At 36.5% G+C, this 27,899-nt stretch overlaps 1 protein-coding gene across 1 annotated transcript; it reads right to left on the reverse strand.

Annotated features, from left to right (window-relative positions):
* LOC149085477 (protein neuralized-like) lies at positions 1–27,899 on the reverse strand. The gene is made up of 7 exons (XM_089233495.1): positions 27,627–27,899; positions 24,468–24,971; positions 16,523–16,685; positions 11,874–12,160; positions 11,549–11,668; positions 7,495–7,596; positions 1–3,501 (listed from the first exon to the last, which is right to left on the reverse strand). Exons 1-7 carry the CDS (start codon positions 27,655–27,657, stop codon positions 3,308–3,310), a joined length of 1,401 nt encoding a protein of 466 aa, XP_089089621.1. The 5' UTR covers positions 27,658–27,899; the 3' UTR covers positions 1–3,307.

The following is a 27,899-nucleotide window of genomic DNA, read 5'->3' on the forward strand; positions in this document are numbered from 1 at the left end:
AACAAAAACAAAAACCATAGTTTTATTATGAAAATATAGCAAGGGTATAAGTCTTAGGTGTACAATACTGGAAGATCGGTTGTTTGAAATACAATTGCAATGAGAATTACTGCCTCAAGAGAAATTATCTCAAAAAGAAATATCTTTGGTGCCAGCTTGATGTGAAAGGAACAAAAATGGTTTTACAGGCTCTGCAATCCCAATGAATTTTCAATAAAACATCAGTGTTTTATTTTGATTACCAAACTCAGAAAATTGAGAATTGGTATGTTACTGCCAAAGCATGAAATCAGCCAGTTTGCAAAGTGGCCAATTTCGTTGTAAATTGCCCTGGCCAATGTCTTAATTTTGGGCATTGGCCAGCTAGTTCGCAAAGTGGCCAGATCTCCCTGGCCAAAGTCCAATAACCAAACACATGATTCGGGATTGCCAAGTTGGCATATACATATTTTTTCGCAATAATTATGTCCACGTAAGTTATATCAATGATTCCCTCCTCAATTAAAATCAATTACACAAATTTTATTGGTAGGATTTGGTAAAAAAGTAGGAGCCCTGTATATACATAATTATTTTTATATAGTTTTTTTCTCTCAAATTTACCTTTTTTTCTCTCTCATCACATGGAGCTAATCCAATACAGCTGCTATATACAGCCATGCATCATACGTTGGTGATGGAAAAAAAAAATGAATTTAGCGCTTACCGGACTGTCTTACATCAGCACATTGAACTTTGGCCAGGGATCTCCAGCAACTTGGTGAATTGGCCGGCCAAATCCTGAATCATTTCTGAAAATCTGATTTTGGCCAAAACTCTCGGCCGCACTTCAGGCTTTCGCAGTAACATATATATCTCTGTGTGCCAAAAGTAAAGGGCACCATGTACCAAAATGGAAATTTTGTAGGAAAGCTTTAAAAATTTTTTTTAGTATGCCATTTTATGGAGCTCACTAAAACAAGTGAGCTCCATAAAGTGAATATATGCTATTTATCGAAATAAAGAGATGTGTATTGCAACAAAAGTACTGAAAATTAATAGTGTAATCTCAATATTGACGAAAACAGACACAGCGCCCCTTTACCTCCGGCATACAGATATCTTTGTATTGTTTTTATTATAAAAAATGCGTGTTAAATCAGACTATTTTTTATTTTTCAAACCCTTTAATTAGCAAGCATTGAAATATTCCAGAGGAGAAAAATTTTGAAGGGTTATATTAAGCAAATGAGGTACCCTGAATGCTAATACATGACCAAAAATACAAATTGTCAATATTTAAAAAAATATGGGACGTTGTACTTCAAGGAACACACTGTATTTATATGATTTATATAGATTTGAACTGTATAGAAATGCAATTTATTGTTTCCCAACTTACTTTTCTATCATTATTAAAGAATGCACAGCAATGTCTCCTCACATGGTATTTCTTGCCAAAATGCTAGGGTCAAAAATCGTTCTTGCTTGGCTTGTCAAGAAATAGGAGACATGTATACCTTTGAGCCATATTGATGGTGATTACAGAAACTTCAAGAACAGCTCACAAGTAAAAATCGAATGGTTAGAGTTGCTTAGATGTATCAGTGCAAAACAAGCTCAAAATATACACAATGCCTTCATTCGAAAAATATAAGAACTTGTGTTGCAAGCAACATGGCCACATAAAGGGTTAAATTAATGAATCATATAAGGCTAACAAATTTTACTGTATAATCCTCTTAAGCAATGGTTCTCAAATTGGGTCAACATGGCATTCTGGTGGTCTGTGGATATTTTGAGGGAATTATGGGTGATAATCAAGTGAAAGGAAAACCATGATAGGTAGTTGTGAGAGGGGGGGGGGAAGAACAGAGTACATGTGAAAAAAATGAAGATGCAAAAAATAAAGTACCAAAGTAAAATGTGGAAAAAAGTGACCAATCAGAAACCAGTATCTGATCCAACTATCCATAGAACCCATAACAGAGAGATGCTGACATGACTCTCGCACCTGGGGATCAGGAGATAAACTTTATTTACACAAAATTATTTTAAGCTATAAAATTTACCCACAAGTAAATTTAATAAACAGAAAAAGTCATTTCTGAAGGAGAAGACATGATAGAAAAATATGTTTGTGGGGGGGAAAGAGGTTAAGAAACACCGGTCTGGAGCATCATCTAGAACAGAGGGTCGCAACGTTTATTGACCTGCGGAGCCCTTTTTAATATATAATTTCTATGGTGGAGCCCTGTAAAAATTTTTTCGAATCAAATTTACCTATTTATTTTATTTTCTTTGAGCGGCCGCGGAGCCCCAAGGGCTTTGCTGAGCACCGGTTGAGAAGCGATGATCTAGAACATAGTTCTCCAAACTTTTTGTTTCGCCCCTTCTTCAGAATTTTTTTTCTCTCATCGTCCCCAAACTCTAGCAAACCCATAGGATTCTATGTTATATTTGTAGCTTCCACCCCCCCCCACCTGGACCATTTCATCTCCCACCAGGGGAAATATTGCCCACTTTGGGAAACACTGATCTAGAACAATCTTCAACTTGTTACTCGCTAGCGCCAAGAGTGCTCAATGCTCATGTCTAATTTTGTGTGTGTGTGCTCACGAGCACTTGATCAATGCTTCAAAATTAAACCCCCTGTAAAAATTGCATTCAAGGATTAAAATTATGCAGATTTAAGGCATAAGAATGTCAAAGTTGCCGCAAGTGAAGCTCTTTATTTGATGGACATAGGCAATGCTTGCGACTCAAGAAAAGTTGAAGACTCAATCTAGAATCGGGGCCTGATTTCTGCATGGGCAAGCAGCACATTTGCCCAGGACCCCGTGATTTGGAGGCCCAAAATTTTAGCAACATATACTCACTAACAAAACATATTTGACCAAGTTGCAGGGGCCCAACAATTCCTGCTCTGTCCACAGCACTTTACTTTTTATAGTCAGGGCCTGTGTAAAATAAAATGTATTTTTCTCTTTTGTGTATTCCCTAAACAAATTTCTCCATTTACAGTCATGAAAAAAATTACAGGAAATGAAAAGTTATAGTTGAAAGGATGTCTTTGCCCAGTGAAAAGGTGAAAAAAATCAACATGCATATAAACTGATGTCTTCTCAAAAACATTATCACAGGAATATATGGCTATAACTCACAAAACATTGTTAAAACCTTTGGGTTTACTCTGTTACATCTCTTGTAACCTGTTACCTTCTGAATTTCTTTAGGCTTGGTGCCACTTAGACAAGCCAGTTATTTTTACAAATAAGCCAGGTATTGTGCCTTCTCATCAAAGTCCAGGTGACTATATCATGAAAGTTTACGTAAAAATTTGAATCACATCAACAATAGCCTCTCTACACAATGGACACTGTGGATCTTTGTCTTTTACCAATAATGCACACGTATAACACATGCAAACATGCCCACAACGATACAGTGCACAATTTGAAGGTTTTTCACAGCATATCACACATTCGCTAGCACTATTTGATCTGTTCTGTGATGAATGATCTGGGGAAAATAAAAGTAAAAATTGTGTTAAAAGTATGTGATTTGAAAAAAATTTTTTACAACTAATTCAAACACTTTCTGAAAAATCCTCAAAATTTGGCATTTAAAACAAGATAATTTATGGGAATGAGATGATTTTTAAAAAAAATTTTGGCTGAGCCCAATGTATAAAAGACTTTTTGCAGGCGGAGACCAGTTGACTTTTGCTTTCCGAGTTCACCCCGGCATAAAATAAAAAAAAGTCTGTCCTTCATAACGTCAATACAATTTTGAAATATTAGGAACATAAAAGTAAAAATTTAATGAAAAATATAAGATGGATTGTTTCTTAATTTAGAAATGAGATTAGATAGGAAAATTTTAGTAAATTTTTTTTATTTTTCTGGATCACTATTTGCCTGTGTTTAAGACAAGTCTAACTTAAATTATAGCATATTAATTTTAGTCACCAGAACTGCTAAAAATATTCATACACAATAGCCACTGCCTATAAGAACCAAATGGTATTTTAACGGGGGAAAATCAGTTATATTAAAAAAAAATCTTTTTTCAAAAACCGCCACCATTTATTTCAGTGGTGCAAACTTTCCCCATGGGGGGGGAATGGAATGGTCCAGGGGATGCAGTAGAAGCTACGGGCATAATTAATCTCAACACGCACTCGAATGGTGCCAGTGCGTCCCCGATCTAGTATTGCTATACAAAGTACAGAGAAGACTAACATTCATAGTAGTCAATTTCCTCACTTATATTAACTCAACAACAAGAGCCCACAAGTTTATTATAAGAATCCCATTTTCTGCCAAAATAACACAAGATACCATAGTTTTTTTCATTTGCACAGCCCGCATAGGGAATTTATTAGCTGGTGAGATTGTAACAAAGCCTGAAATCCACCAGTTCAAGGCCATCTTCAAAAACCATGATCTGTCACCGCATCTTTGTGTGTGGTGCTATACTTTATATTTTATTTTATTTTTACAAAGAATTTTACCTGTTTTTATCATTTCTGAGCCAGCTACTGATATCCTTGTGATTTTAACTTATCAATATTGTGTTATTTCACGTAATTTTATATACACCTTTTTTTAATAGTTGTAAAATATTTTTATTGCATTTTTTTACCTGCTTGTTTTTCATTTTTCATTTTGCTTGTTTATTTTATTTCTTTGTCTATTTGTTTGTTTAGCTTTTGTGTCTTCCCCCCCTCCCTTTGTGACGCAAGTGCCAGCCTGCCATTCACAAATAATGTAAATAAATAATATAGGGTCTTGTGGGTTTTCTTGAGTTGGGGGATGAAAAGAAGGGGACGATGGAACAAAAAGTTTGGAAAGCCGTGCTCTAGATCATAGCCTCCCTAACTTTTCATTCCACACACATCATCCCATCTTAACCACCATGGGCATATATATATGCCCTAGGGTGTCTGTGTGTTAACTGCCACAGGTGTATTTATTTGTCTTCACTCTTTGTGAATGAAAAAGGGTGGCACTGGGGAGCACATCATGTACAATTTTGTTGGCAGTTAAGGGGTTAATATATTTTTTCCTGAGTGCCCTCAAACTCAAGTCAACCCATTAAGATCCTATATTAAACCCATAGCTTCTACCAGCCCCTGGACCATGCCAGTAGGATGTTGCCCACTTTATGAAACACTGATCTAGGGCTATGCACTTGGAGAATAGTAGAGTTTAGTATAATTACATTTCAGCCAGTCCACACTAACATTTTCTGAATGTCAAAGCACAAATCTTTAAATTTACTTGAAAAGCAGAACCTGCTTAAAAATATGTTTCTCCTCTTTCTTGTAACCAAAGTGAAGCTGCCTCATCATTAAAAATTATGCAATTATGCAGCCAACATTATGTAAAATTCTTAAAGACAGAAATGAAATTCTAGCTGCTGCGGCTGTGTGACTAACTGTATGTATGAAAAATTAAAAACCATGGATGTTTAAACTTCTGTAACTTAAAATATTAAGAATTAAACTACAGTAGACTCTCACAGAGTAATCCTGCATTTTTAGTTGGGTTTTCTTCAAGCATAGAAGAGGAAAACATGCCACTACATGTCTGTGAACAGAAGCTTCTATTACTTAAATGGTAGTTTTCAATTGACTTTCCAGTAATCAGGCACACTCTAGCCTGATATGTGCTGGATTAGCGAGGGTCCACTGTATTCAGCAAGAAATTCCTAACGGGTTCCCCCTTTCTTTTTACTGCCAAAAACAATGATTTGTCTTAAGACCACCGTCCTTTGTGCAAGTCAGTGGCAACTATAAAGAGGAATAACATAAAAACTCCTAGCTAATCAGTTAGAATCAACTAAATAGTTATAACTACTACTACATGATACTGTATGTTATACCTGATTCATCTCATTTCCACATAGGAATAATTTTAATATGTATTCAATTTTTTTTTTCAATTTTTAAAAGGTAATTCACTAAAAACTCTTATTATGCATAGGCAAGTATTGCCTATATTACAAACTTCAATATGAAAATCTATAATTCAAAATGAAATTATATAAGAAATGAAAACCAACTTTAATATTCTTGCTGTGATTGTTAAAATACTTAAAAAGTATGAGATTCATATACAATCAAATTTAATAAACCCTTGTTTATTAAAATTGCAGTACCATTACTCGTCAGAATTACACAAAATTTATTGAGCATGTTTCTAATGGTGATATAAAAGAGACTCTACATACTTCATTTGCCTTGAACTAAGGACCTCCTCACACAGGGATACTGAAGTCTTATGACTGATAGGAGACTTGGTATCCATAGGATTGAACATGTATACTTCTATGAAGATCCTCACACCAGGATATTGGCGTATGGCGACAAAATATCTGACATGACAGAGTGACTTGCAAATTGGCATGCTAGTCGAGCAAAACATTTGTAGTATTACTCCATAGTATTTCTTCATATTTTCCGCTGGTCTAGGTTGTACGATAGGATTGCATGCCTCCCTCGACTGAAATGCATGTAACATAAATATAGGTCACGCATATGTGCGTGTGGGAGGATGTAGCGATAACTCTATACCGTCTCCAAGATAAACAGTTACATTTTTTCTCTTGATACGGTTAAAAACATGGTCTGCTCTTATCAAAATAAAGCTTCATCTTATAGAACTATCACTCGCTCAAAATAATTCACATTTGCTATGTAAATTCGACTTACCTTTAGATAATCACTCGCTCATCACAGCTCACATTCCTTATGTTGTGATGGCTCTAATGTAGGTATGCCAGGAGTTAATTCTAAGTAAGTGTCTATTTCCTCATTCTGTAGAATGTGATGAATTTGGAAGACGATTCCCATAATTCCGTGGCAGAAACAGTGCTATCTTAATGCATGGACATGGCCTGTAGGCCTAATGAAAATGAAATCTAGATCTAATTTTCGAAATTGAGCATGTGAATTTGTAGGTAGGTTTCTAGCCAGGTAAGGAGGCTCTATTTCCCTGGGTCCCAAGATGCTCTTAAGACAGCCCTGCACTGAAATGAATTGTCTAAAATGAATAATCTTTTCAATGTGTGGATGTACCTATAATTTCCTTCTAATTTGTCTTTTATAGCAGAGATAATAGTGTAGGATAACAATAATTATTTATAATATAATAATATCATCGTTGCTAGAATCGTTAGAAACTTGGATTTTTTTCCTATCCTGGTTTATGAGGTACAGGAAGATAAGAAGGTAAACTAAACACTGTTCTTTTTACTCATTTTCCCAAGCTTTGAGTTTTTTTTCAGTAGTGCCCAGTGAGGGAGAACAAGTTGAGGCTACTCAAGTTCGATTTGAGTATCCCAGTGTGAGGAGACCCTTCGCAGATACGAATTTAGTGGTAACAATACAATATTAACCTAAAAAAAAATTTGGTTCAATAGTATTTCATCTGAATTAAGCTGATATAAAGCTGATTTGAAGGAAAATTGAAGAGACTACAAAAACAATTAAAAATTTTGCTAGCATACCTGACACACTCGGGACAAAGAGCTGCTGCATATTTCCAGATATATCATGAGTATATTGTAAAATAGTTTCCATGTTTAAATCATCAGGTATTTGCATAAGACCTAAAAATAAATAAATAAATAAGCACAATATATACAAGGCTTATAGAACAAAGTTATAAAAATAAGTAAAACACATTTATCATTTTTGTTGTGTCATGGTGGTTTTATGCACACAATGGATAACATTGGGCAACAATGAAAATCCAACACGAAAATGTATAATTCTGAATGGTTTTGACTTGCTGAGCATGAATATCGCCATGCAAAAATTTTATTGGCTCCTGGTTTTGGAGATATCATGCTAACAGTCTAAAGGTGCTTTATAAGCATTATTACATGGTAAAAAAGTGGTAAAGATCATAGAACAATGTTTCCAGGGAAAATGGTCAACCTCAATGCTGGCTGACTACTGTTGGAAAATTGTAGGATACGCTCCTTACATCCAGTACAAGCATAATGAAAAATGAAGTATGTGTCAGAGGCTGATAAATGAACTATTATACTGTGATATATTTGTGTTTGTGAATACTATTTTTTAACGTGTACAAGGAAATGTTTTTTTGTCAAAAATTGTGTCTGAAAAATCGAGGAGGGAGAGGTACTTATACATGGATAGCAAGCAACAACATGGATGGTATTGAGGATGATGCAATTTATGATGAGAGTGAATCTGATGATAATGAACTAAATGCATCTTTGATGAAAACTTTTTCAGAAATTTTAAGCCAGAAAAATCAGGAGGCTCCTTATACATGTTAAAATACAGTATTTTTGCAGCATTTCATGTATTTGTATTGTTTTTATGCATATTTGTATTAACATACATATATTAATGTTATGCCTCTGTATATTGAAGTTTCTACATATTTGTGCTTTATTCTGTGTATTTATTTTCTTTTCTATATACTTATGTTGCTTTTCAATGTATTGCATTGCACAATTAAATATGGAATTTCAGAGAAAATTGTGGCTATAATTCAGCTTCTTTATGGTTAAATTTGTGTTCAGCAGATTAAATTACATAAGAAATGACTATTTTTTGTTTCGGATACAGAAAATTTGTTAAAATTTGTTGTTCAGTGTAATTAAAATTTAGCAGAGACATATAGTTTACAGTTGATTCCGAAAGCCTCCTTCATAATGTATCTTACCAAGAAGTTGGTGCACTAACTGATAGGTGAGCGACTAATGCTGTAACAGTATCTTAGAATAAATTAACGGCTTACGAGATAATATATGTAAGTATATTACATTATATTAGCCATGAGCGCAGATACGGGGGGGCGGCGGCGTGGGGGGCATTGACCCCTCCCCAGCGTCGAAAGTGGAGTGGGCAGATCTAATGTATATGTGTATATATGAATTGACATCATCATCGTGCCCCCACCAGCAATAATGACCTTGCCCCCCCCCCCAGACTTCCAAGTCTGTCTCCGCCTATGATATTAGCAAAGTCAGAAAAATTCTAGTCTTTTCAATACTCAGTTTACATAAGGATATCCATAGTTATGTTTATAACTTGAATCTACTAAGTCACCCTTTTTAGCATCTGTTCATATACACTGGTGTAAGAAATTAAGAGAATTTGCAGGCCTGGTCGATTATCTCTAGAACTACTGTACCAATTTTAATGAAATTTGATATGTACCGCATGATATGCGTGTGTGTACTCGTTGCGTAACACTTGTTGGAGTCGGAAGGTATGAAACAGCGGTTGCAGAATAAACAAAAAAATGGGTTAATAAGGGGTGTGGTCCCCTCTTACAGATATACAGGTCTCGCAGCGTGATTTCATACTTGAAATAAGGCAGTTCATCATTTCCTGTGGCAATTGGTCCCACTCGTTTGGCAACGCTGTTTTCATTCCCTGGATGGTTCCCGGAGGGGGGGGGGGTTGCGAGTTGCAATTGCCCTCCCCAAAGCGTCCCAGACATGCTCTATAGGGTTAAGGTCTGGAGATGTGGCTGGCCAATCCAGCCGGCGAATATCCTCACTCTCTAGAAAATCGTCGAGCAGAAGAGCTCTATGTGGCCTATCGTCCATTAAAATGAACTCAGGGCCCACTGCACCCCTGAAAAGGTGAACATAGGGCTCCAAGACCTCATCCCTATATTTCACACCAGTCACAGTGCCTCTTTCAAAGACATGGAGAGGTGTGCGGCCATCCAACATGATGACTGCCCAGACCATTAAACCTCCTCCGCCATAATGGTCGATTCGTGGACATTGGAGGGTAGGTAGCGGGTCCCTGGTTCTCTCCATATGAACGTACGGCGAGAATCGGTGCTTAGGCTGAACCAGGACTCATCAGTGAAGAGAACGGTCGCCCATTGATCCATACTCCAATCTCTATGCTCTCTGCACCATGATAAACGGATTCTCCTGTCCGTAGAAGTGAGCAGGACACAAACATCAGGTCTTTTTGCAAACAACCCTCTCTTATGAAGTCTTTTGGAAACAGTCACCCTTGATACATGGGTTCCTGTGGCTGCATACAAGCCACGAGAGAGCTGAGAAGCTGTAGCACTCCTGTTACGCCTCGCTATAATCGACAAATGGCGATCTTCTCTGGCCGTCGTGGCTCTTGGACAACCTTGCCCAGGCTTTCTCTTGCTGGATCCGGTATCTTAGAACTGTTTCCATAAGTTACACACGACACTGGGCGTTAAATTGAACTCTCTACACATCTGGACTTGAGATTGGCCTGCTTCTAGCCTCCCCACAATTCGCCACCTCATTCCATCATCTAAACGTTGGTGGTTACTCAGTTTTACTGTTATAATTGGAAATTAACCGATTGCTGCAAAATAACACCAAGAAATTCGCCGAGGTTTGCTAGCGAACGAAATGCGTTTTAACTTACGCGCGCTTATAAAGCCTGCTTCTCTACTGGCTCCGCCTACACACACACGCGCACGCTTACGTATTTGACGTACAAGATTTGCATTTTTGTCTAGAAGCAGTGGTTTTACATTCAGTTCAGTTCATGAAATTCGATAAAATATGCAAATTCTCTTAATTTATTTCACCAGTGTAGTTCATAATAATTTTGAAAAGAATGACAACAAACTACAGAATAGGATGTTGAGAAGTTTGGAACACAATTTTGAAATACATTAAAATGAGTTCTTGTTGGTTTTGACAAATTTCTTCATTTCACACACACTATTTTTGCTTCTGCACCTTTAAAAGACTGATAAATGCACTGGATAGTAAGATTAAATGGGAAAAAAATTCGAAGGAAAGGGGATACTAATCAATATCAAATAAGCTAAAACTGGTTTGTCAAAATAAGAATGAAAAGCTAGACTGAAAAACAAAGTGCCTTATGAAAATTTATACATTTAGCAGTTTCTATTATAATAAATCTGTTTCTCAAATATCAATTCCTGATTTCAGTTATAATAATGACTGACATTATATGTAATCAGGCTCCCAATTAATTAACTGTTATTGTTAACCGTTCGCTTTTTTGTCATTTGGTGGCCTTGAGCAGTAATTTTACTTGTTCAAGTTGCCATGATATGACCACAGAGTTATTGCTTGCTCTCACGACCATCAGAGAGGGTACAAACCACTTTAGTGGGATATGCATGTGTAAATGATGACATACTCCATATAAATTGAACAAATTAAATCTTTTCATAGTCCCCACAGGTGCAGTCAGTTTTTTTTTTGGGGGGGGGTGTGGTGGGATTTGATGAATTTCATTATTACCTACACTTTTTACATTATTTCACTTAGAGAGGGCCCTTTAAAAAATTCTGGAGTTCAAGCCTTTTTTATCCATAGGCAGTACCTACAAATAAGTCATTAAATAGAGTACACTACTCACAAATAGATATGTTGCACATGAAACTTTGCTACTAAGTTAACTGAGTAATGTACATAAAGAATATTTCATTACATGTCAAATTACTTTAGTGATTTACTTTCAAAATAGTTTTTCATATAAGGTTAAATTTTCTGCAGATGTAACTACACAATGCAATGAAAAAATAATTTTTGTTACCTTCGGGTTGTATTTCTGTAACAGAACCACACAAGTTCATAAAAAACCACAATTTCGCTGCTGTGTCAACATAAAACAGCACAGAAGGCGCATCACCACTTTTTGAATATTTCAAAGCACCTGTAATAATAAGACCCATGATACATACAATTAAATTAACAAAGAAAAAAAAACACACTATATATATATATAAATAAAATATATATCTTTTGAAACTTTTTAAGCACAGGTTTGTGTTATCAATGCTTGATTAAATAAATGCTACAATTTTTTTGATGATGAATTTGAAAAACATTTATCAATCTTAGAACTAAAAATAACATACCATCACTTTCAATGACAAAAGCAAGAGTATCCTTCGGCTGGAAAACTTGTTCACAGGTATGGATTACCCAATATTCAGGGCGATCTAATAGACAATTGGGATCATCTGGAAATTCTTCAACACTTATCAGAGAGGGAGAGCAAGATGTGACTCCTAGAATCATGTGGTTTGAAATGCTGGGATTACACTGAACAACTCTGAAAATTACACATTCTCTGATACCAATACTTTTCTCAGTGAAAGCATAACTACATCGACTTGCCCCAGATGAATTTTGCACAATAGCCCTAGAATAGATTCAAATATTTTTATATAAATTTCTATTACTTCATCAATTGCTGTCATAAACATATAACTGCAAATTATGAGGATCAATTTTTCATCCACATATTTAACTAATTCCAGGGAAAAGTTAGTAAATTACAAATTTAAAGAGAAAGATTTCATTTGCCTCAAAATTGAAACTAACCATGAGTGACAATATAAAAAAATATAGCGCATCTTATAATTATAGAGATGAAATTTTTTTATAATGAAATATGAATGAAAGCAGCATAGAAAAATTTGAACACATGATCATAAATTGGTAACGAAGAATTATGGATATTTAGTACCTGCTAAAAGAGAATTGCTACAGCTACATGTTCTTGGGAGCTATATGCTGCCAATGAAACTGCAGATAAAAAGGTAATCAATTCCTAAAAGCTTCATGATAGAGGACCTTTTTGACATTGTGTCCCACTCACTCAAAAGAGAGCATCTGAGATGGTGTAGCGAACCTGAATTAGCATCAGACCCAACTTCAGCGGGCTCCAGACTCATTGCTGAAGAGAGCTTGATTCAGCATATACTAATTTTTGACATAAATCACAATCCTTGGCTTATGAACTTAATTTGTTCCTGAAGTCTGCTTGTAAACCAAAAAATAATTTCTTCCATAGCAATGAATGTAAAATGAACTAATCCATTCCTGGGATTCTGAAAATTTCTAGAATGAATTTTTACAAAACTCTTGTGCATATTGTAAAACCAATGGTTACCATTAAACTAACATTGAAAAAAACCCCACAATACAAAAGAAATGAAATGGTACCATCTTTATAATCTCAGTGTCAAAGCCCTCAAAATCTCTGCCTGCATCACAATTTGGCCACAATATCCTCCAAGCCAAATTCATAGAACGGTAGATCAGGGCTGGACAAATCCCACACGCCAGATCGCAATGGCAACTAGAAAATCAGTATTGGTTCCTAAAATTTTCAAAATGTGGTTGCTAAATTGGAGTCTAAGGGTGAAACAAAACTTTGATTTCACTACATTATGTCTTTTAAGTAAAGGAAAACATTATTTAGGACCGTTTTTCTTGAGCAAAATACCATGTTGACTCCTAAGAAATTAAGCTTGCACCTAAATATTTGTGATTTGTCAAGCCCTAACTTGTGACCAAGCTTTGCAAATAAGAAATAGTCATTGTAGATTGATAAAATAACGTTTCCAGAATAACTGACAGCTCAATTTCAGATATTATTGCAAAACATCTATGACAAAGTTCTTTGGTTCAGAGCTTCATAAAGTTTGAGATGCCCTGCTGATGTATGGGTTAAATAAGGCTCAGAATCGCACCCCACCCATCCCAGCTGCCACAGCCATACGGGAGGAGCTGAACTCTGGCTTACTTGTAGATCATCCATTGCTTATCCTAACAGTACTAACTGACTAGGCGAGACAGTTGACAATGTGCCCCGAGTCAACTGTTGGCAAGAGCCCGATTCTAGAGGGGTGAAGGTGAGAACTTTACTATGATGAAATCTAATTCTTAAACTTTCCTTTAAAATAAAAAAGCCATCTCTCTCACAGATGTCTAAAATGTTTCCTTGGGGATTTACACCATTTTGTGTGTTTGCAAACTGAGACTAATTTGTGAAAGAATCATTTTTCGTAAACTGAATTATTCGCAAAATGAGCTGTTCATAAACCAAAGCTTGCTGTATTTCTATCTAGAGAACATAGGTCCTTATACCACTTCACATCTGAAAAAATAACTAATATAGCTTTGGAAGTGTGATGGTCTGAGCAGGTATCATACTAGATGGGCTGTCGTGGTTCCTGCCTACTGCAGCAGGGCCTCCAGGTTAGGATCTTCGGCAGGCCCTCTGATCCGATTTTAGCTGTTTAAACCGTCATGTTGAAAACTGCTGTCAAATATTGCTTTTCAATGTAAAAATTCCAGATGAAAATGCACATGCTTATTGCATGTAATGTTTAATGCCACTATGTTATAATTACAAAAAGAATAAATACTTAATTTTCTACTTTCTGCAGAATTATTTTTGACAGTATATGTGTATTTTTTCTTCTAAAATATACAATTTGAATAGAGTATAACATAAAAGCTGAAGGAAAAACTTATGGATCCAACTATAGTGAATTTATAGTGATTGTTAAAAAAAAACAAACAGATAAGAACCATCCCAGCCTGTCAGCCCCACCCTTGTGAGGACCATGATGGCTGTACATCTATGCACTCAAAACTGAGGTTCCTCCATATGCTTAAAGGTACCAAGAGGAGATTTTGTATTTTATTAAGCTGTATTTTATTTTTTTGAGTGATTTTTCAGAGGCTGTTGGCTCTGTTCCTTTTTATGTGCAACAATGCTTGTCTACTTTTCCCATATCTGAACCCCATTGAACATGTCTGGCAAGGAAAGGAAGAAGTGGTACGATAGTTACAGGAATACCTCTCTTGCAACTGGCAAGGAAGGGTCCCAAGGTGCCGTCCTCAAAAAAGGACAAAAAATTAAGTGCATTCATCTCACCCAGAAACACAAAAAATAAGTAATAAAAAAAATAGCGGCAGAATGCAATTATTAAAGCCGCTTTTTTTGCCACAAATTATAATAGACGGCTACTCCTTGCCTATCACATTTCTTGGCGATACCTATAAAAAAACAACTTATTTTTACTTTTTTTCCTGTCTTTCCTCCAGCTTCTCTGTTCTAGAGAAACTAGGTACAGCACAGAAAAAGAAATGAATAATCGTGCATTGTTTGAATGATATTACTCTAAGGTTGTGGGATTTGTAAATTCATTCTTGGCCTCTATTTGTGTGTTGTGTGTGGCATTCAAAATATTATTTGTAATTTTTTTTGATAGTTCCATGATAGTTCCTCCAGATTTTTTTATATTTTTGTGCATATTTATATGAGTAGAATCAGCGGTAATTTTTTCGAAACTTTCTTGAAGACGTCACTTTGGGACTCTTTCCTTGCTAGCTGTACTTGAAGTGATTAAAAATCACCAATTGCTTCAGAGAAGTACCTAACAACTGAGAACTGCTTTGTTGTACGAAATAGGGGTGTGCTGGAGATTTATCAACTGTCTCGCTAAGAGTATGATAATTCAATGTGAGACCAGTGTATCTGTTAAGGTGCCATTTTGTAATCTCAGTTTTGCACATGCTCCCATGAGCATCCCTCACAATTAAATTATATAGTGGGGTGGTTTCACTGTTGTATGGTATAAATTACTGTCTTATTACACTTTGAATCCATACCAAATTTCATCAAATTCTGTCTGGTTTTCAATATATTTCTATATTTTTTAAGAAATGAAATTTCACACTGTACCCTTTCCTTAGGATGCAGCTTTGCAATTTGATATTGAGAAGGTACATGCATAAAGCAGAAGCAAGATAGAAATAATGCATCCCCTTTCCCCTGAAAATATGATTACCTTTATTCCCTCCCCGGCCATGCTCTTGTCAACAATTTATACAATTAAAATATGAAAAAGGTAAGGAAGGTAACTGTAAAGGTAATTGTTTGAAGATTTGTACTTTTATACAAAATGACTAAGTTCTCTCCCCCAGTTTGAATAGCCTAAAAAAAAAAATCAAGTAAAATAACATGCAAGTACTTTTCATAATTAAAAAATGAAAAATTTACTTATTCCATTTATTCTTACAATATTGTTTTGCCAATGTCTTTACAAGAAAATGCAGGGGATAATATTGATACAAGTGTATAAATTACAAAAAAAATTGAAAGCTTTTCCTTTCTCCCCCCCCCCATCTGACATGCAATTGAAAATAACTTCAAAAGTATTTCAACAATGATTCTTCATACTTAATATTCACTGCATAAATAAAATAAACTCTAATTTGAAGCATAAAATACTGTATGTATCTTGTGTATAAGTTTTTTCTTCAAAAATTTGTTTCAAAGTTGAGGGGCCGGAGATGAACTTATATAAGGGCAAGTTTTTGCAGCTGAAAATGAAAGTCTTGATCTGCATTGTGATTCTGGTGGTTCTCAAGTGGGGGGTTCTGACTTGTAAATCAGACACGAGTATATATAGTGTAATTTAATAATTGGAATCACCACATTTTTATTGTTCATAAAGTCAAACCTCATAAAGACAAACTCATATAATACACATTCTTGCTTGATACCAAATAAATATTTTGCATATAGGACATAATCAAATTGATGTTTTGTTCATTTATATGAAATTTTGTGCGCACAAAATATTTTTGGGAGTTTCTTTGACTTTATCTAGATGAGGTGAGATTGAAAATATGTAAATTCAAAACAGCAAAAACATACTTCAAATAATAAAAACAAAAACAAAAAAAATCAATAATTTTGGACCTGTTTCCTTGTATATACACATCTCTTCCATGGGATGTATGGAAAGCAAAAGGAATTAAATTTGAAGTGGTAGGTGCAGTCAATACATCTGGCCTTGCTTCCACCACTTCTTGGCTTCGTAAAGACGTTCTATCACATCTCAAGCTTTGAATTTGGCGAGGATCTGAAAACGGTAATATTAAAATTAAACAAAAATTGTGAATGAGCCTATGAGTTGAATCAAATTTATCATCTTAATGAAAAAACTGAAACAATAGAGGATCAAAAAATTTAAAAGTCAGCTTGAAAAAATGCAACTTTTTCCCCTCAAAAATAATTTGAAAATGCAATAAAAAATAGTCATTTTATAACTACCTATACCCAAGTTGAGGTGGGAAGGGTAAGCATTTCTTTGCTTCAATATATAAACAAAAAATTCTTGTGAACAGTTCCATGCATTAGAATTACCGCCAGATTAGAGTGTGGATTAGTGTCAGTGACAATAAAATTTAAACACTTGCCATGTCTGTCCGGTAATTAAACATTATTATTGAGCAACTTTGAGATATTTTGAAGACAGTAATAAGAAAATTCACCATCAGGCAATTTTCTGTACAGTTATGAAAGATTCAAAACCCTTAAGCTATTGCTTAAGCTTCTGCCCAAATCAACTAGTCTGAGACTATGGAATTTACTTCTCTGCCCACCCTTTTTTCCAACAACTTCCATTATCTATTAAATTCTCAAATACAAGGCGTTTTTTCTGCCCAACAGAGAAAAAAATAACCATAGTCCAATAAAAAAAATTTAATTGAAAGGCCATTTAAATACAGCACCTCATAGGAACTCAAACCTAGGGGCTCTGGTTGAGTGGCATAGCCAATGGGAACAATGGCTTCCCTCAATAAACATTTTGCCTACATTGGCACGTACTCTTCAAAATGACTTTGATCTCTCTCAAAAAGAAAAAAAGAAATTGAATAAAGTACTTTATTTTATGCCTTCATTGACTAAAAGAATTAATATTGTACCTAAGTAAAACAAAAACAAGTTCATTCACATATATTTTTCCCTTGCAAAAAAAAAAAAACTGAATAGATTTTCTTATCACAGTTTTTCAAACTCTTCATCTGAAAGCATGTGCTACCTATAGAAACCATGGCTACAATTTGAGCTCATAGAAATACTACCTTATCTATGGGTACTATGGCATGATATCAAAATAAATGGACTACAGAAATGCCTACTTAGGTTTTCCAATTTTGAGCAGACTTCCCCTTTCTCTTCAAAAAGTCTCTCCATAGAAAGCAGGTAGGCCCACAAACTGAGAATTTATTTTGATCAATTCAAACACCAGCCACTTTCACTTCAATTTGGAAGATGGTTGATTACACTTTGAACACTTAGAATGCCTCAGAGACAATACTTAAATACATTAGTGGCATATACACACAACACAGGGTTCGACACTCACCAATCTCTTTGAAATTCCTGAGCAATGTTCCCAACATGGTGAACACCTTCTACAGCAGAAAGCCTCTGGGTGAAGCTTTGACATCACTGAAGTCGTTCATTTCACCTATAGTCATTGGATACATCAGGCAACGCATGTAATATATTAACCTTTTTTTTGCAGTATATCCAATGACTATAGATAAAATGGATGACCTCATGAGCTTCGTGCGGAGGCTTCCTGCTATAAACGGTGTTGAAATGGTACACAGCACCTTTTGCACACGTGCCTGCAGTATAAAAAAATATCACCCACCCTTAGATTAGCAAATGTTTCCGTACTTGATGCAATGAGCTTTAATATGCCATATACAGTTGCTTTCTGAAACTATAACATTTTTCGGAAAAGCTGGTCTTTGTACGGGAGAAGCTGATGTATAGGTTGAATTTCTAAATGATACGCAAGACTTACAAAATTGTATGCAAGCCGCTTTTTGTGACTGCCGTGCTGAGCAGGGCCATAACCCTGGAGAGCGTACAACCCATAAAAGGGAAGCAAAGGGAGCAATTGCTGTGCGACAAAATTTAAAGGGCAGCAAATTTTATATAAAGAAAATACAGTTATAAAATAATTGAATTTTAGTGTGGTATGGGTGAAAAAATCAATTTGTCCCCACCCCCAACAAAAATTCTAGTTATGGCTCTGGTGCTGAGGATTATTTTATTTATACAAATATTGTTGGGGGCCTATACAAGAGGATGCAATTGAAAATGGCAAAGATATTGTTCAATATTGGACAAAAAACTAGTCATAGTGGGGGATTCGACAACAGAGCTTGGGAGTTCCATTCAGCAATGGTACGAGGAAAGAAGATGTATTTAAAGCAGTCAGCGGAAGCAAAAATAGGTTTTATTTTAAGGGAATGGTCGAGTCTTCTAGAGATGTAGGATGGTTTGGCTAAGATACCAGAAGTATCTATGTAGAATTGACCATGGAAAATTTTATATAACAATGTTAATTGAGAAATGAGATGAAGAGTAGAGAGAGGGAGGAGATGAAGTTCGTTTTTAAGTTTGGACACAGAAACAAAAGATGACCAGCAGTCGTGAGCACAAATCAGGTGGATTTATTTTGGATTGATTCGAGTTTGTTTATATTACTGGAGGTGTAGGGGTTCCAGATTTCAGAGGCATAGGAAAGAATGAGGGAGATATAAGTTTGGTAACAGAGTAGTCTGATATCCCAAGTGGAGTGTTTAAGGTTGCAGCGAAGGAAGAAAAGTTTGTTTAGACACTTTTGGTAAACGTAGTCAACATGTTTGTTCCAACGTAGGTCGGCTGAGATTATGACAGAGGTGTTTGATTTGAGAAACTTGAGATAACATTAAGTTATTGACGGAGTACGAGTATTCAAGAGGAAGTAATTTACGGGTAACTTTCATGTGAACTGTTTTTGAGATATTGATTGGCATTTGCCATAAAGAACACCAGTCGGCGATGGAAGCCAGGTTATGTTGGAGAAGTTCCTGATCAAATTCATGGTGAATGATATGATAAATTACACAGTCATCAGCAAATAATCTAGTGGTGCAGTTGAGGGATTCTGGGAGGCCATTGATGTAAATTGAGAAAAGTAATGGGGAGAGGACCGATCCTTTAGGGGTCCCAGATTTCACTGGGGCAGATGGGGAGTTATGATCATTAAAATGGACAAACTATTTACAATGTTTTAGGAACATAACATAGCCAATATACGAACTGAACCTGATATCACCGATACTGACACTCTCATTGAAAGTTTTAGAAAAGTAAAAAAGGAGATAAATGTCATTTCAGAACAACAACAGTGTGGGCTGAAGTCTTATGTAGATGCTGTCAAAACATTGAAAGAACTGCAACATTTAGCTTTACACCATAATGACTCTGGCATGTTTAGTATGATTTCTGAAGTAAAACTGTTTACTGAAAGATAGCAAAAAGGGCATGTGAACTGCATACAGAAAACTCTTATTGACTACCGGAAAAAATGAAAAATTTATTTGTTTACAGTAGTTTTTTTACTCACTATTCAGAAATGCAAAAAGTTAATGTATGTAATGTACTGAATATACTGTAACATTGAATTAAATAAGTATGTATTTTTAATAAATAATGTATCGTATCAAGTGATAAACATTTAGTAATTAGGCCTATAGAGTAAATAATGTAAATAACATTATTTCATCTATTTTAAAATTTTTTACTTTATTTTACATGTATTTTTAAAATTTACTTATTTTCAATGAATTAATTTTCATTTTATTTCAACTACATATGAGATCGTTACATAATTTTACACATTATGTCAATTGAACCTTTATTAAGTGGAAACCTGTATTCAACGTAAAAAAAAAATTGGCCCCTATTGGCATTCCATTAAGACAGATTTTATTGTACACTGCTCAAAACAATTAGGGGAGCACATGGTTTTAACAAAATTACGTGAAGATGTATACCGATAAGTAACATAAAATGAATCATCCATAATTTAAAGCCTAGCAGGAAACGGAAGAAGAAAACTTCATATGCAAATCAAAGTTCATGACGTCAAAAACCAGAAAAAGGAGATAAGGGCAGAAATCGGGATGTTGCAGAAACGTCTGTTTTACTGGCGTAACTGTGAAATTTGATTGCGCAGTATTTTTTTTTGAGACAAGGTGACTTGAGGATGTCTCAACAACGTGATTTACCGGAATCCATGGCATGGCGTGTTATAGGCAGACTGGAATCCGGGCAAACACAACGTAGTGTCACGGTTGGAGTCGCCAGAAGTGTTGTTGCAAGGCTGTGGAATCGATTCCAAGAAACAGGAAATGTTAGACGTCGACCAGGGCAAGGTCGGCCACGCGGCACTACAGCAACTGATGACCGGTATATACGGTTAACAGCCCGTAGAAACAGAACAGAGAATGCTACGAAGCTGCAAAGACGGTTGCTCTTGGCAACAGGACGAAGGGTGTCCAGCCAAACAGTACGTAATCGGCTTCATGAGGGAGGGCTCTATGCACGTAGGCCAATGGTCTGCATTCCGTTGACCCCACGCCACCATGCGGCCCGAAGAAGATGGGCTGCTGAACATCGAGATTGGGAGCAACATGATTGGAGCCAAGTGCTGTTTACAGACGAGTCCCGATTCAGTCTGGAGTGTGACACCCGACGTGTTCTGGTATGGAGGGACAGGGGCACTCGAAATAACCCCGCATTCGTTCGTGAAAGGTCACAATACAGACGAGCTGGTTGGATGGTACGGGGTGGAATCCGCATAGGCGGACGTACGGACCTGCATATCATTCGGAATGGCACTTTGACGGCCCGAAGGTATGCAGATGAGATACTGCGACCTCATGTCATCCCGAAGGTATGCAGATGAGATACTGCGACCTCATGTCATCCCTTACGCTGGAGCCATTGGAGATTCCTTTGTTTTCCAGAATGATAATGCCCGACCGCATAGAGCTCGTCTGGTGGAGAACATGCTTGAAGCTGAAACAATACAGCGTATGGAATAGCCAGCGTGCTCTCCTGACCTGAATCGACGCATTGCTGCGCGACCAAGGCCGCCTGTTACTGTCCGAGACTTGCAGATTGCACTTCTTGAGGAGTGGAACAGCATTCCCCAAAGTCTGATCGATAACCTCATCGCATCCATGGCAAACAGGTGTGCAGCAGTCTTTGCTGTTCGAGGAGACCACACGCCCTATTAAAACTCATGCATCATGTCTAAACAGTACTTTTTTTTATCATTTACATGTAACCAAATTGTTGCCCTAAATCCTCTTTTCATGTTTTTTCCGTATTTTCAAAGAATTAAAGCTTAATTCCAAATTTTTTTACGTCTTTTTTCTGTATTACGCATTGATACACGTGTACTATCCATTGTATGCCAATACGTGACTGTCTCGCACGGTTTTCTTCACTTTTTTGCTTGCTCCCCTAATTCTTTTGAGCAGTGTATTTTGAACACAATAGATATAAACTGAAGAGCCAAAGAAACTGGTACAGGCATGCGTATGCAAATAAAGAGATATGGAACCAATCAGAGTACGGCGTTGCGGTCGGCAACGCATATATAACACAACAAGTGTCTGGCATAGTTGTTAGATAGGTTACTGCTGCTACAATGGCAGGTTATTGAGATTTAAGTGAGTTTGAACATCGTGTTATAGTCGGCGCAAGAGAGATGGGACATAGCATCTCCGAGGTAGCAATGAAATTTGGATTTTCACGCATGACCATTTCACGAGTGTAGCGTGAATATCGGGAATCCGGTAAAAAATTAAATCGACGACATCGCTGCGGTCAGAAAAAGATCATGCAAGAACGGGACCAACGACGACTGACAAGAATCATTAAATGTGACAGACGTGCAACACTTCCGCAAATTGCTGCAGATTTCAATGCTGGGCCATCAACAAGTGTCAGCGTGCGAACCATTCAACGAAACATCATTGATATGGGCTTTCGGAGCCAAAGGCCCACGCTTGTACCCTTGATGACTGCATGACACAAAGCTTTACGCCTCGCCTGGGCCCGACAACACCGACATTGGACTGTTGAGGACTGGAAACACGTTGCCTGGTCTGACGAGTCTCGGTTCCAATTGCTTCGAGCTGATGGACGTGTACGGGTATGGAGACAACCTCATGAATCCATGGACCCTACATGTCAACAGTGGACTGTTCAAGCTGGTGGAGGCAGTGTGATGGTATGGGGCGTGTGCAGTTGGCATGATATGGGACCCCTGATACGTCTAGATACGACTCTGACACGTGACAGGTATGTAAGCATCCTGTCTGATCACCCGCACCCATTCATGTCCATTGTGCATTCCGACGGACTTGGACAATTTCAGCAGGACAAAGAGACACCCCACATGTCCAGAATTGCTACAAAGTGGCTCAAGGAACACTCTTTTGACTTTAGACACTTCCGCTGGCCACCTAAATCCCCAGACATGAACATTATCGAACATATCTGGGATGCCTTGCAACGTGCTGTTCAGAAGAGATCTCCACCCCCTCTTACTCCTACGGATTTATGGACAGCCCTACAGGATTCATGGTGTCAATTACCTCCAGCACTACTTCAGACATTAGTTGAGTCCATGCCACGTCGTGTTGCGGCACTTCTGCGGGTTTGCGGGGGCCCTACACGATATTAGGCAGGTGTATCAGTTTTTTTGGCTCTTCAGTGTATAACATAATGAGAAACTTATTTTTTTTTGTATATTTCATTTATAAAATTTATAACAATTAAAACAAAATATTTATTATAATTTGCAATTTTGAATTTTTTGACATGAAGAGTCTACAACAGATATCTAATTTTTTGCTCCATGTTATCTCTGAACTACTTATTACCCGTGTTCAATTTACTAAGCAAAATAGAGCAGTTTATTGAAAATATGAGAGACAGAAGGTTTTTGATCTCAAACTAACTCAGTATTAAAACAGTCAAAACCTACTGGAGCAAGCTGAGTCATGGTTAAAATAGCATCTGCCCTGCTTGGGGGTCAAACTTGGGTTCTTGTATTCTGGAAATTTTGATGGTAATTGGTCAAAGGGTGTAACAATGGATGGAAAAAAAAAAAAAAGATATATATTGTACATTTCAGACAGAAAAAAAGCTTCCTCAGGAAAAAATGAAAATTCTGAAAACCTGAAAAAGGGGATAAAAGGGAAAATTTTCTAAAATGTAGGAGGATGCTTGAAATGACAAAAAAGTGGACACCTGGTAACCCTAGCCCACATAAACAAAACTTTACAAAAATTTATCAAGTATTTTTCAACAAATTTGAAAAAATTTCTGAATTTTTTCCACTGTCCACTGATTTATGGCTATATAGCATATATGTGTAGGTAACACAATTGGTATGTTTAAAAAGAAATACGATAAACATGTTGGGGTAAATCGAGAAGCTATCCATACTTAGAATAAGACAACCATAAGTATTCTTTATGGGCATTGTATAATATCTTATATATCTTATATCGTGTATATATATTGGTTCTAGTTTTTGTAATTGCATTTTTAATTGGGTGCTGTATTTTAGAAATATATGACATCCATATTTGTTATGGGGCATCTTTTTACTCAGCCACCTCGTTGAGCATTTTACCTATTGTGGCATTGTATCTGTAAGCAAGGGGGGGGGTGTGGGGGGCATTGCCCCCCAGCGTCAAAGGTGGAGCCAACTGATCTAATGTATATATCAATTGACATCATCATCTTGCCCTCCCCCCCCCACCCCAGCAATAATGACAGTGCCCCCCCAGACTTCCAAGTCTATCTCCACCTACGTTTGTATGTATTGACACCATCCCCCTATAGATCTTCAAGTCTATTTCTGGTTATGTAAGTGATTCACTTTCATTTTTCACCCACTTAACTGAATGAATTTTATAAATATATTAAATATAAAATAAATTTGATGATGGGTAATGATATAATGAATAAAGAATAGCAATTTGCTCACCTAGAAGCTCAATTTTGACAGTATTGCCATACACATCCAGCATAGCCCATAATTTACCATTTGTGTTCACACCACCAAAAAACATTCCTCGTTCTTCGTTGTCAAAGCCATAATGAACATCACCACTTATGTCAACATAATAGAAAAGTACAGAATTTGGAACTGCAAACTGCTCAGTCAAAGCTCTTGCCCAGTTTCCTGGCATTTCAGTCATGCAAGGGCATGAATATTTTGGTAATTTGTTTCTATATACTATTGGGTCATTTGATGTAAAACCAATGCGCAGAGCACCACTCCAACACCTTTGAACATCTATAAACTTTACATAGATATATTCATTAACAGCGACTGGTCTATGACTGAAAGCAATTGCTTTACAAAATCCTCCTTCACGAGTTGCAACTGTATCATTTTTTGATAAATGGATATTTTCTCCGTGAACAGAATGGAACTTCAGTGGATTTGCATTATTCATGACATGCGGTAAGACAAAATCTGCAGAACCTGAAATCAAAAAGTAAAATATGAAACAGATAAAAGATTCAATAACTAGACATCAATGGACATTGGAGATAAAACTATGGAAAATAATCAGTGATTTAAACCACTGATCAAAGAGTTAATTTTTCTAAATTTGCTGTTTTTTAAAGAAAAAAAAAATCTTGTAAAATTATCAACCAAATTAAACAGGGATAAATTTAATCCCTTTTTAATACATGGATTCTCAAACTCCTAATGTTTGTGATATCATTGGAAATGAGATTTGAATTCTAAACTTCTCAAGATATTTTGGGAGACATCTAAAAAGTGCCACGACATACTGGTTAGGAACAATATACAAAGATATAGGTAAATAATGCTATTTAAGGCCACAGCGGGGAGGGGGGACTTAAGGGTCTGCCCCCCCCCAGAAATGTGGGAAAATGACTGGAAAAAGATGGCCGAATCTATTGTTTTATCACTTTGGTTCCCGAAATGAAAGTGGTCCCGGAACGGAATTTCTGGCTATGGGCTTGATGCTATTCACTTTGCAGTTCTATCAATTGTGCATCATTTCTCCTTATTCCCTTGCACTAATGCATGCGAGAAATTACTACTTTACTGCTTACTAACTCTAATCATATCACCAACAATTTACAAAATTACCAAATGATGTCTCCTTGTTGAAGCAGTCAATTGGTGGTGTATTAACAACTCATGGTTCATCCCATCCACCCCCTTGAAAACATTTCGACCACTTCTTCCACCCTGCCACCTGTGTTCTTCCAATGTAAAAATATTCAAGAAATCAATCTTCTCTTCATAGCTCAAGCCTTGTGTGCTAACATGAGCATGCATAGCTCTTCTCTGCATCTCTTCAACCAATTCCATGTCACTATATAGATGCAATCTTTGCCCTGGTGCTCTATGAAGCACCAAGAATGTTCAATGCTCATGCCCAATTCCATGCTCACGAGTATTTGATCAAAGCTTCAATTAAACACCTTGTAAAAATTATATTCAGTAATTCCGATTATGCAGATTTCAGGTATAAGTCAGTCAATGCTACCTTAAGGGTGCTCTTCATTTGATTAGCATAAGCAGTGCTCATGACTCAAGAAAGATTGAAGACCCCTGCTTTATAGCTAGTCTCTAAAATTTACTTACAGGGACTGCTCAAGCATACCTGCTGCAAAGTTTAAAAACGACCCTGGTGAAAAGTTTTAGCCCAGGTGACCCTAAGACAAATCTATTATTTAAGTATAAAGCTGCATACCACTGCTTAGAGAAAAACATGGGTCACCATACTTCCCGCGTTTTAGTCCAAGATTGTTCTACCTTCATCATGCCAGATAACTTAATCCAGATTACAGCTCTTATTGATGATCCATCATTACTCACACCTATCTTGTAAAAAGAAAATACAGGGTGGCTTTGCTTGAAAAAGGTCTAATAGATGGTGCTAGGTGTGAGCAAGTGAGGCCAAACTTGGTGCGCATGATCATTCGAGCGGGCAATTATATATGTGTTTCATTAGTGAGCGCCGAGTTTAAGAGTGTTGCTCTGTGATTTTTACAAGTGAAAATTAATAAAAATGCAACAAATTTTTGAGCATTTATTGTGTTACAAACGACCAGATATCATAAAAATACTAAGGCAGTTCAACGAGCATGGCAGGAAGAGTTTCACAAGAAACGGCCGAAAAAAAACGGGAACTGGAAACTGCTTAAAATTTCTGTCGATACGATTGATAGCAAGGTTTGCTCATGTGTAATGGATGGATTTTAAAACCGCTGAATCGGTGCTTGTCCTTGTTAAAAAAAAGCGGTCACTTTAAATTTCTATCACTAATTACCCGCTATGTAACATCAATATGCATCATTAAAATATTTTTATCACTCTTTTATTTGTTTTTAATTTCCGCTTCACTTCAAAAATATATTGCTGGGCCACCCTGTATAACAAGGTGACGTATATCAAGAAATTTATTTCGAAGGCATTTTTAGCCCTCCAGACATCAGAAGAAAGAAAAGCCGAATTATTCTCTTGCTTTTATTAGACCATTACGAAAAAATAAGTGGGTGGAGGCACAAAAATGTACATTTGCCTCTTGTGACAATGCACTCTTGTTTCTCGTATCACAGTCCAAGGTCCTGTTTATTTCCTTAAATCAGGACTGTCTTGATATCATACTCCCTCCCGCGGACAAAGTTATTTTTCCAAGGACCTCTTCACCAGGCTATTAACCTCCAAGTTACATATTCTCAAAAATTCTAACCAGATTTCACTATCATGAGGTGCTTGGGAGGGCCTATGCATTAAGACAGCACTGCCTGAAATCTTCTCAACATCATCTTTGCCAAATTATAGCTCAAAAGCGTAACGTCATGTGAAATTTCAGTATTGGAAATTTTAAATTTTTGTTGCGTCTACTAAAGCCCAAGGTGCCACCCAGGTGCTCCAAGCCCTTTGCACTCTCGCGTAAGCCCTCCTGACTACATAAGAGTTTATTCTCTAGATTAGAGCCTATTCTAAGTACACACTTTTGCACAAATTTAATTTCATCAATTATAAAATAATAACACAATTTAAAAATTTTATTTCCTATTTCATAAATTAACATTGTTAAAAAAGTTGAATTAGTTCATGATTTCAGCGTATTCGCAAATAAATACCCACCGAAATTACGACGACTTGATTCGTTACCCATTTCATTCAGCAATAAGGTGAATTTAGTAGTATGTGAGTTGGGAATAGATACAACGTTCGTCTCCTCGAGATGGTTAAAAAGATAAGCTTTTAAATGCCATGGATGTTTCTACCATAAATTACAACAGCTGTTTCCGAACCTGCGAGCGAGCGAGAAAAATAAGCATTGCTTGTTTAGTTCCCTATATTTGTATCACATCACGGATTATTTATTTTCACTTTTATATTATGCATACCAGTGTT

This window comes from Pholcus phalangioides, unplaced genomic scaffold (genome assembly GCF_987345545.1).
Source record: "Pholcus phalangioides strain wild (caught in Gottingen) unplaced genomic scaffold, Ppha-v1.0 ptg000007l_1, whole genome shotgun sequence".
Lineage (NCBI taxonomy): Eukaryota > Metazoa > Arthropoda > Arachnida > Araneae > Pholcidae > Pholcus > Pholcus phalangioides.